The 10,658-nt window shown below is 33.1% G+C and overlaps 1 protein-coding gene across 2 annotated transcripts; it reads left to right on the forward strand.

Moving 5' to 3' along the window:
• The first annotated feature begins 753 nt into the window (after nucleotides 1-753).
• Nucleotides 754-9,035, forward strand: LOC133706299 (ATP phosphoribosyltransferase 2, chloroplastic-like). Of its 2 annotated transcripts, XM_062131806.1 has the most exons (11): nucleotides 754-1,242; nucleotides 1,335-1,394; nucleotides 1,479-1,592; nucleotides 2,308-2,373; nucleotides 2,486-2,593; nucleotides 2,711-2,794; nucleotides 7,374-7,475; nucleotides 7,610-7,723; nucleotides 7,806-7,886; nucleotides 8,219-8,338; nucleotides 8,722-9,035. In XM_062131806.1, the coding sequence occupies exons 1-11, from the start codon at nucleotides 940-942 to the stop codon at nucleotides 8,815-8,817; spliced, it is 1,248 nt and encodes a 415-aa protein (XP_061987790.1). In that variant the 5' UTR covers nucleotides 754-939; the 3' UTR covers nucleotides 8,818-9,035. The 2 variants fall into 2 exon arrangements, with proteins under 2 accessions (XP_061987790.1, XP_061987791.1); XM_062131807.1 differs by lacking the exons at nucleotides 8,219-8,338; nucleotides 8,722-9,035 and adding an exon at nucleotides 8,051-8,174.
• The last annotated feature ends 1,623 nt before the right edge of the window (nucleotides 9,036-10,658 follow it).

Raw genomic sequence — 10,658 nt, forward strand, 5'->3', positions numbered from 1 at the left:
TCTTAATAACTATATATTAAATGGTTTATAATATTTTAAGATTACCTGTATGCATTTTTTAGAGTAATTCTTAAATTTAAAAAATAAAAAATTTAAATAGTATAAAAACACACAAGCACGTAGTTTAATAGAGAATTTTCAATAATATAGAAAAAAAATATGGTTCTAAAATTGAGTTACGGAAAACAATGGTATTCTTAGCATGTGTAAATTGTTGAAAATTATTATTTTAATTAAAAATAAAATATTTAGATTTTGTTTAAAAATGCGGTGGAAATTATATTTTTAAAAATTTAAATTTATTTTTTATTAAAATTTATATTTTTATATTTTGGATTGTTTTGATGCAGATCCAAAAAAATAATTTTTAAAAAATAAAAAAATATTATTTTGATATGAAAAACACTTTGAAAAGCAACTGTAACCATATTTTTAAATAGACACTCAATAATTTTATCTTGAAAACAAAACAAAAACAACTGTATTATTTGTATTATTTTTAAAGAAAAAGAGGTATTAATTGACCTTTAAAACAAAAAGTACCTAAAAATAAAATTAATTTTTATATAAAATATTTTTTTTAATAAAAAATAATCAAATTGAAACAAAAATGAGGTAACTTTGAAGAGGTTTGTAAATGTGTTTTAAAATTATTTTTTATGTTAATATTAAAAATAATAATAAAAAAATAATTTTAATATATTTTAAAATAAAAAATATTTTAAAAAAATAATTTGCCCGAGATAACCTCAACCAACCATGCTAGTCCAAACTGGAGGCCGCTCCACAGTCTAAACCTAAACCCTGCTACTAGCATACTCAGTTTTGTTTTCTGTTGCTCCGTCGAAATTCATTCATATCAGCCATAGCAGCAGCCTCAGCCTCAGCCTCAGCCTCAGCCTTATTTTATCCTTTACACAAGCTAAATACCAACCAGTCATGTCTTTGTCTAGACTCCAGCAGCCTTGTTATTTGCAACAATGCCCCTCCCTTCTCTCCCCCTCCATCCCTCTTCCTTGTTCCTTCTCTTTTCGCGTCTCCCCCTATTCTCAGAGACAAAGACGGCTCCATTTCGACGGCCACACTAGTAGTTCTGCTGCTTGTTGTAGCTTGTCTCAGCAGCAGCAATCTCAAATCTTATCGTCGGTTACTAATGGAAGTACGGTCTCTGACCGGAAAGAGATTCGTTTAGGTTTGCCTAGCAAAGGACGCATGGCTGCTGACACTCTTGATCTTCTCAAGGTATTATCTACCTTTTTGCTTAATTATTTATGATAATGACCCATCCATCCGTCACTTTATTTTGAGCTTTCTTGGTTTTGTTTTTGGATTAGGATTGTCAACTATCTGTGAAGCATGTGAATCCTCGACAATACGTTGCAGAAATTCCTCAGGTTTATCATCTATAATTATTGGATTGGATTGAAAATGACTGTTTTTTTATCAATTATTTTTGCTTACTATTGACTGTTGTGAAGCTTACCAACTTGGAAGTTTGGTTCCAAAGACCCAAAGACATTGTACGAAAGTTGCTATCAGGAGATTTGGACCTTGGAATTGTGGGTTTTGATACTTTCAGCGAATTCGGACTGGTAAGCGGTAACTAGCTGACATCACTATTAAAGGATTACTAGTTTGAGAGATTTGTTCGTCATTTTGCTCATGTTAGCGATATCATATGCTAACCCAGATACATAGTTCATTCCACAAATTAAATTGTGAATATCGGAAACATGGTATATGCTTTTTATGATTTCTTAAAGTCAACAGATCTGCAACTATTCATGAAGGATATTGAGTTTGTTGTTACTGTTGTTGCCTTTCAAAAACAATGGTTATAAATATCTTGGAATTCCAAAAATATGGTTTTTGAAATGTATTCAAAACCTGCTGCATTCTGATATGCCTTTTGGTTCAGAACTCTCCTTTTGTCTACTTAATCACTATCCCAAAAACAGAGAAAAAGAAAATCAAGTTTTTACTTTGCAAAATGGTACCACACAGGCTTTAGACATTACCATGAGCCTATAGACTGCTTCTGCAATGCTGGACATCACCAAGTTTAGAGCTCGGTATTATCTATTTCTCAAATGCATGGCATCTGTTACAAAATTCAGTTGTTATTGTGTTTTTCTTTTAACTAGTGAACTCAAATGCTGTAATCTCTACCTTTAAGAAGAGAGTACGTTGTAGCAACACTTTTTTTTCTCTCTCTTACCTTGAATCATCCTGGCACTGATCTCTTGTTTCTTTATTCTTGCTATAATTGTGTAAGAATGCATTATTCAGTTTTGAACTTTTTGTCAGGGAAATGAAGATCTTATCATTGTTCATGATGCTCTTGGATATGGGGAATGCCGTTTATCCATTGCAGTAAGATTTTATCATGTTCTCAATATAAGCCAACAAACTTCAACGTCTAAATGCTGATTTTGCTCATAGTTGCCATTGTTTATTCTTATCGTGTGGCTTTCCTTTCTTATAGATTCCCAAATATGGGATTTTTGAAAATATAAATTCACTAAGGGAACTAGCACAAATGCCTCAGTGGACAGCTGAAAAACCTCTTCGTGTTGCTACCGGCTTCAGTCATGTATGTGGGTTCATTTTAGACATATCATGACTTACACATTCTAGGAATTATTCCTTTTCATTAGCTTCTAATTAAGAGGTCCCATTTGGTTTTGTTTCTTTTTGCCTCTATATACAGCTGGGTCCTAAATTTATGAAGGATAATGGATTCACGCATGTGACATTTTCAACTGCTGACGGAGCATTGGAAGCTGCTCCTGCGGTGAGACTTTATTTTTTTCCTTGTCTAATTTTGTTTCATCCATTTGTATAAGTTATAATTAGTCCATAAAGAATAAAATGACCATATGATGCATATCCTCATCTAGAGCAAAAAAACTGATTTTTATAAGAATGGTTGATTGCAATCACACTGAATACTGTTATTGCATTTGGAAGTTTAATTAGTTCTTCAGTGGAAAGTCATCCTATAATGCATGTCTTGGTCCAGTGCAAAGGAACTTCAAATTTATATGAGAATTTATAATATGTTAGTCACTGCTACCTTATTTTATCCCTAGATTGCTATGTTCAAAGATTTATTACTAACATAGGTGGAAACTAGATTAATTAGGAATTAAGTTGGGGTTAAATAAAAAGGTCTTGAGAAAAATCCTAAACTTCATAGATAATCTCCAATAGGAGAGAGAGAAATTCTCTTTATTAATTCATCAAAATATCAATCTAAAAATGAATTAAACCCTATTCATATTGGTTCTAGGCTTAAACCTTTAAACAAATCCTAATAAATAATTATAGAGTTAATATATAATCTCACCAACATTGGGGTTCCTAAAATGAAGAAAAAAAAACTAAGAAAAATATTTATTTTTCAAAAACGCTTCTAAATCAATTTTTTTGGGCGGGAAGGAACTCATCTTAGAGTTCGAGTTGTTCTTATTTCAATTTCAAGAATGTCCAATCAAAACCCTTCCAAATTCATCAAGATCATGCCCACCAAGGAGCTACACCAACCTTAAGAGGTGGATCAAAGCTTTCAATGCATTGGCATCTAAAAGTGGCTCGCCTTCAATTTTCTTCACCTTCACGCTACCTACAAGCAGCAAAAACAACCAAAAGAGTGCCATCCTTAAATTTAGATGAATGATCTAGTCCCAATCCATTTCGAGAGCCTGCTTTGCCATACCTTGGTAGTTAGCAAACCACTTGGGCTTTATCATTGACTCCATAATGTCACGGCTTTTGAAATGGAGGCCAAATTGCATCTCATTGTTTGTTGCACCATTTACAATCCTCCTTTTGCAATGCTTCCATCACTACCTCACCTAGGCATCCTTGCAAATTCTACTCCAAGACTATTAATCTTTCCATCAACTGTGAAAATATTAATAAATCTCAAATTGTGACGCTTTCTAACATCAAAATCATTTGAATTGTGTGCAAGAGTGATCTTGACAACACCATAACCTAAGAGTGTCACTCTTTCCCCTTCAATTAATATCCTACCTTTTCCAATCTCAAGGGGAATGCCTTTGTGTTTTAGTGGCAGTTGAACACTAACACCATTACCTCTTGGGTAGTGGAAACAACTAGGATGATCATCTATAGCATCAATAGCAACAATGTGGAAAAGCTATGCCTTGTAAAAAGAGCATAACAACCATGTTAGTGAGGCATGCTGTATAAGTTACATCAAAAGCTTCACAAAGTGTGGGACCGTCTGCTCCCATATTATTAGAAGTTTCTGCAATTCCACATCATGTACCTCTTGGTCATAGCCCAAATTGCACATTTTGTTGGAAAATGGCGAAGGAAGAGATTTAAGCTTGTCCCTCCCTTTGCATCATGAATTGCAAAATCTTTGTCTGCCTTTGCTATCGCAATTAAACCCTTTGCAAAATATGTTATGTAAGACCATGTGCTTGCACTTGCCTTGAACTGTTTTCCAGTTGCAAGACCAAACTTGTTCACTCTTTAGAGCTTTTGATAGGATATGAATTGACTTTTAATGGGAAGCTGTTGATTCATTAAGGAAATATAGTACTATATGGCTTGTGATGGCAATCCCTTTCCCATATGAATCACACTAAGGTTGCTTGTACATCCCAACATTTGCGTAACATCCAACAAACTTAGTTTAGCCATTCTCCCTTTTTGGATTGTAAATTTAAGTCCCTTTGATAATCACAGTGTGAGCAGGCAAATTAACACTCCGAGTTGGAGTTGCAGTAAAAACAAATATTTGCCTGTGGCCATCCCTAAAGAGGTCCTTAACAAGTTGACGATCAATTTACTATATTAGCAAAGCCATAGGATAGAAGATATTTAAGATCATTGCTTTTCATCAATTCTATCTGAGTTTGGAGAAGCTCAACGACATGCACAATCCTCTCTCAAGAATCTATTCTTGCACTATCCTCTCTTACGAATCTATTTAGATTTTCATTAGCAAGTGCATTGTCCTTTATTGCTTGAGCCATTTTAGCTGTTGTTATTATTGTCTTAAAAAGGTTAGTCTTTGAATGCTTCAACCTTGCCTCTCATGACAATGAAATTTGGAAAACGCTTATGGTGATCATCTTTGGAAACCCCTCCTTGAGGATTTTCATAACCTAAATGAAGAGAATGTAAAAGAAAAGGGACATGCCATATTAAGTCCAAATGAGTTTGAGAAGGAGATTCTGGAAGAGTTGTGTTTGCATTAGTTGTAAGAGAAGATTTAAGAAACTCTATAGTGGAATTGCTGAAGAGATGAGGGTGGTGTTGGAAGAGTTTTAAGATATTTGTTCTATTGAGCTCCATGATTCCTTACCTCCCATGCACGACATCTAGCACGTCATAGATTTTGAACGTCATGCTGAGCTTCTTGATTCTTGACAAGGAAGAGGAGGATGATCCCATTTTACTAGGTTTTGTCTGATTCAAATCCTCTCAGGTTCAACGACACATCATAGAGTTTGGGACAACTAGGTTAGGTGGAATTAGATGTATCTCAACATAACCTAAGGGAATCGAAGATTGAAGAGTGAATGCTATTTTTCACACCTCAATTAATAGTGGAGATAAAAGTTGCAAGATCATTATATATAGTAGGAGTTGTATCCATCACGTTGGTCGGTGATGGGGTTCTCGACCTGGGAGATTGGTTTGTTGGACGGTGGAATATTTGGTCTGGTTTGGTGGAGATGGCATCGAGCTTTAAGACAGTTTTGGTGCTGTTGATACTATTGGGAATTAAGGTGGTGGCTACCTTTTTTTATATATTTAATTTCATATTGGATCATTCAGTTGTGAAAACAAAGAAAACTTGACTTTGATACCAAAGTTGATGCGGTACAATAAATATTTGAAGAGAAGTAAAAAAGGGAAAGAGAGAAAGAAGGCAGGAAGAAGAGAAGGGAAATAGAGGAAGAACAAAAGTCTACAGATTTTTCTTAATTCATCAAAAGTTGTCCATAATATAGAAAAATTATGTATAAATAGTCAAAATAAAAACCTAATCACAACCAACAATTGGGTTTATAGCACACTAAATAAGATAAAAAAACATAAATTAAGCCCAATAACAAAATAAAAATCCAATAACATAGGTTTGGATGTGTCCAATCTCTTCAACCATAATTAGTTGAAAATCATCCTCAATCATGAAAACATCCTTTACAACATCCAATTATGACAATTTAATTAGAAAAGCTTGGGTTCTAATACCAACTAACATAGCCGAAAAGTAGATTAATTAGGATTGAAAAGGAAATCAGGAAAGGGTTGAATGAAAAGGGCTTGAGAAAAACTCTATATGCTGTATGTAATCTACAAAAGAAGAGATAGAGAACAATCTCTTTATTAATTAATAACAATTTTATAATCTTCTGAAAACTAAACTAAACAAACCAATTTATATTAGTTTTGGGCTTAAACTCTAATACTTAAAAGAGAAAAAAAATCCTAATAAATAATTAAAAAGTCAATATAGAATTTTACCAATATTATGATTTCTAAATTGAGCAAGAAAAAAACAAAAAAGTTCTGGCACCAATCAGTTTTTGAGATATCGCCTTGTGTTTATAGGTGTTTGTCCCTCTTTTTTAAGGTTTTCGTTTCTTTTGCATGAGGTTTTGTACCTTATCACTTTTATGATTTTTTGGGACTTGTATATTTGAATTTATTTATTAGTTAGATTGATGTTTATATAATAAAAAGACTTTCAGAAGTCCTGTCTTTGTTTTGGTCTGGTGCATTTGACAATAAAAGAAAAAAAATGAAAGAAAAGGAATGCTTTGTTTTTTTTTTCTAGGCCAACCAAAATTTTCACTCCCACAAGTGAGCTGTCTGGGATGTAATTTGATGGACAATAATACAGCAGGCTGCTGTAGCCACTGTTCATACATGGGACTTTGTAATACATTGCCCTTTTATCCATTCCAACTTCTTTCTTCCTTTACCTTCCTCCTCTTTAACTTCTAACGTAACGTCAAGCAGTCATCCTGTCTTATTATTAGGAAACTATTAATAAATGTATATTATTAATAAATGTATATCAGGAAACTTGGCCATTTGACTAGCAGTCCTAGTGTGTAAATTAATGGAAATCCTCACTTCACTTTTCCTGTTTTGACATCCTCTTGGATAAAGAACTTGTGGCCCAGTGGAATGTACCATAGTCATGGTTCAGTTCTTAATCTATGAAGGTTATTTTAATAACATAAACAATAATCCTATTGAGTTGCACTGATGTGTACTTGCTTCTTGCTTGTATCTTTTGCTACTTGAGCAATGATTCTCATGCTGGATCTCCATGTATTTACATAGGTTATTTATTTTTCTTGTATATTGTATATTAGATGGGGATAGCTGATGCTATTTTGGACCTTGTGAGCAGTGGAACAACTCTGAAAGAGAACAACTTGAAAGAAATAGAAGGTGGGGTTGTGTTGGAGAGCCAGGTAAGTTAACAAGTCCATGTGGACCTTACCAAGCATGTGATCTTGTAGGTTAGAAGCGGGTGATCATGCTGTTGGTTTTACATCGTGCCTTTGCCACATGATGTCTTGCCTTAAAAAATTCACTTGTTCTACAGGCTGTTCTTGTTGCTACGAGAAAATCATTGATCCAAGGGGAAGATGTGAGGAGCATAACGAAAGAGATTCTTGAAAGGTTTGAGGCGCATTTGAGGGCAGGTGGTCAGTTCACGGTGCGGATATAATGTCTCTATTCCTGTTCCCCCACCACACACACAAATAGAGCCTATTTTTGTTTTGACACTTTCATGGCAGGTGACTGCAAACATGAGAGGAAGGAGCACAGAAGAAGTGGCTGCTCGAGTACTGAGCCAACCATCTTTGTCTGGGTTGCAGGTGAGGTTTGAGACAGAAACCATGTTTTTATTTATTATTATTGTACCTATCTCTAGTTTTCAGACAAAACAAACACAACATGTTTTATTAGCATATCCAAAATTTTTCGCAACCATGTTTTTCACTGCCTTCATTCTAAAGCTTTTCTTTGGGAGGTGGGGTAGGGGTTGGTCCTGCACCCCATCTAATCCTTGGGGGGCTCAACTGAAAGGGATGCAGTAGCACTCAGACCCAGAACCAAGGCTTCAAGGCAATAATCCTAAGATGCATGCCTCTTATCTAACTCCTGGTTTTTTAAGTTGTTAGCTCAGATGTAACCTTCTCAATTACAGGGACCTACTGTAAGTCCAGTTTTCTGCAAACGTGATGGAGAGGTTGTGTCAGATTTCTATGCCATAGTCATATGTGTTCCCAAAAAGGCATTATATGAGTCCGTACAGCAACTTAGAGAGGTAAGCCCTACACATAAAGTGGGATCCTGTCTCTGTTTTTAGTGTTAAAAGGGAGCGCTTGCTCTTGGGCCCATTATTCGGCTTGCCAGTAGTTACAGAAGTAAAACCAACTCATACCATCATGCATGTTTGAATGTATCTCTCTCTATACCAATTATCGCATGCTGTGAATTTCAAATTATTGCGTTGATGGTGTCCATTTAAACCATGGATTTATCTCCAGTCTAGTATTTCCCAAGGTATAGCATATGATTCCATGTTCAACTGATGGACTTTGAAGTGAGTAATAGAACAACTCATGTGAAGCTCCTTTCAAATGCTCTCAGCAATTGATGTACGGGCAAGACCTGGTTAATTTTACAGCTTGATCTATTTTGATGCAGATTGGAGGCAGTGGAGTTTTAATTTCTCCTTTAACATACATTTTCGAGGAAGTGACACCAAGATGGCAGGAGCTTCTTTTAAAACTGGAGTTATAAACACGCTGCAGCTAATGCTTCGGTTGATGTTTTAGCATTCTTCTGATTTTTGAGAAACTTTTGCTTTCCTCCAATCTCAACGGTGTTAGAATGTCTAATGAATGGCTATTGGTGTTGTATAATGATGCAGTTCAAATTTTGTTTCGTTGAAATTTGCATGATTGTGGCATAACTCCTGCATTCTTATAGTATTATATCATTTGAAGTTTATTTGTGAACTTTTTTTAATTAGTTGGCAGTTGACAGTTTGGATACTCGACACTGTTCTCTGATACTGTAGTCATATTGAGAAACTGGCAATGGCAGATCATCAGATGGCCCTTGCTGAGGTTTTGGGTTCAGGTGCCGTTATGAGATAAAACCTAAAATGACAATGAGAAAGTGGGAGATTTTACCAGGTCTGTCTATTTGAGAAACCTTCTGTTGGCTGACTGTAGGGTTTCAGAAATGAAGTGGAAATGGTTAAAGAGCAATGTGAAAGGGATTATAAGGTGGGGATGAGCTTTGCTTAGTTAGATAGTGTTTGTGAATATGGTTGATATGGTGTTTTTTAAAAATTTAAATTTTATTTTTATTTAAAATTAATTTTTTTATATTTTTAAAATATTTTAATATAATAATATTAAAAATAATTTATTCGATAAAGATTTTATAACCTATCATTTGGGAATTATTACCTTTTAAAAGCAATTGCTAGAATTTAAACGTTCTGAATAAGTGTTTCTCGAACGTGCTGCGCAGGTTCGCACTTTCCGCCTTTCCTAATTTCTAAATGAGCCTTTTCCCTTTCTTTTAAAATATCGATTTATTTCTACTTTTCTGAAGGAAAAATAAAGCAACCAACTATCTATTTCATCTGCATATTTAGTGGGTTCATATTTTTTTTTTCTCTTTCAGTATATAAGTTTTTTTAAATTAGTTTTTTACTTAAAAATTATAAAAGTAAATAAAAAAACACATACAAGTATCTAATTAAATAAATTAATAATTATTTGTATAAATAAATAAATAAATAAATAAATAAAAACATTAACAATAACCAGAAGTAAAACTAGAAAATTATAAAATAAAGGTAGATCAAGAGACATTTATTCAATTGTGTTTAATGAGTTTATTTATTGAAATCATATTTTTTTTCAATCAAATGATAATATATATATATATATATATATATATATATATATATATATATCTTATGCAAGATTGCATATATTAGAAATATTATCTAACAATAAATACTTTTTATTATTAAAAATGAAGTTCATCTAAATAAAATATATAAAAAAAATTATATACAAATCATAAAAATATCTTTAAAAACTAAACACATACAAAATGTTTTTTAAAAAACCTCTATTAAAAAAAGCTAAATAAGAAAAATAAAAAAATCAGAGATATTAATTGAAACATAAATTTAAAAAAAAATAAAAGAAAAGACATTAAAAAATGTATCAATTAAAATAAAAAGAAAAATTAGAATAAAAAAAATTAGAAAAGATAGTGATAGTCTAGGTGCTACATGCGTGTTTAAAAGAAATAAAAAAAAACCAAATCACTTGGCTTACAGGCCTTGTCGAGTTTAATAAGTTAATTCTATTTTAATTAGACAATAAAAAAATAGACAACTATCATAAATGGACAATTTTATTTTTTAAAAAGATCATGATAACTTGGAAAAAAACCTTGGAAGTATAAAATTAGATTAAAAAAAAAAGAAAAACAAAATGGTCCAAGTCAACTTAAATTAGCTTGATAGATATGTAACCGGGTAGTAAAGGATGAGTCAACCTGAATTAACCTACAAAACATGTAGCCCAGACCTTGAGACCGGGATAACTCAA

This window comes from Populus nigra, chromosome 11 (genome assembly GCF_951802175.1).
Source record: "Populus nigra chromosome 11, ddPopNigr1.1, whole genome shotgun sequence".
In the NCBI taxonomy this organism is placed as follows: Eukaryota; Viridiplantae; Streptophyta; class Magnoliopsida; order Malpighiales; family Salicaceae; genus Populus; species Populus nigra.

Excerpts from the sequence above, each read along its gene's own strand:
- LOC133706299 (XM_062131806.1), top strand. The coding sequence starts at position 940 with ATGTCTTTGTCTAGACTCCAGCAGCCTTGTTATTTGCAACAATGCCCC. Across the intron at positions 1,243-1,334 it reads ACACTCTTGATCTTCTCAAG|GATTGTCAACTATCTGTGAA; the intron begins GTATTATCTACC and ends TTTTTGGATTAG. Across the intron at positions 7,476-7,609 it reads GGGTTGTGTTGGAGAGCCAG|GCTGTTCTTGTTGCTACGAG; the intron begins GTAAGTTAACAA and ends CTTGTTCTACAG.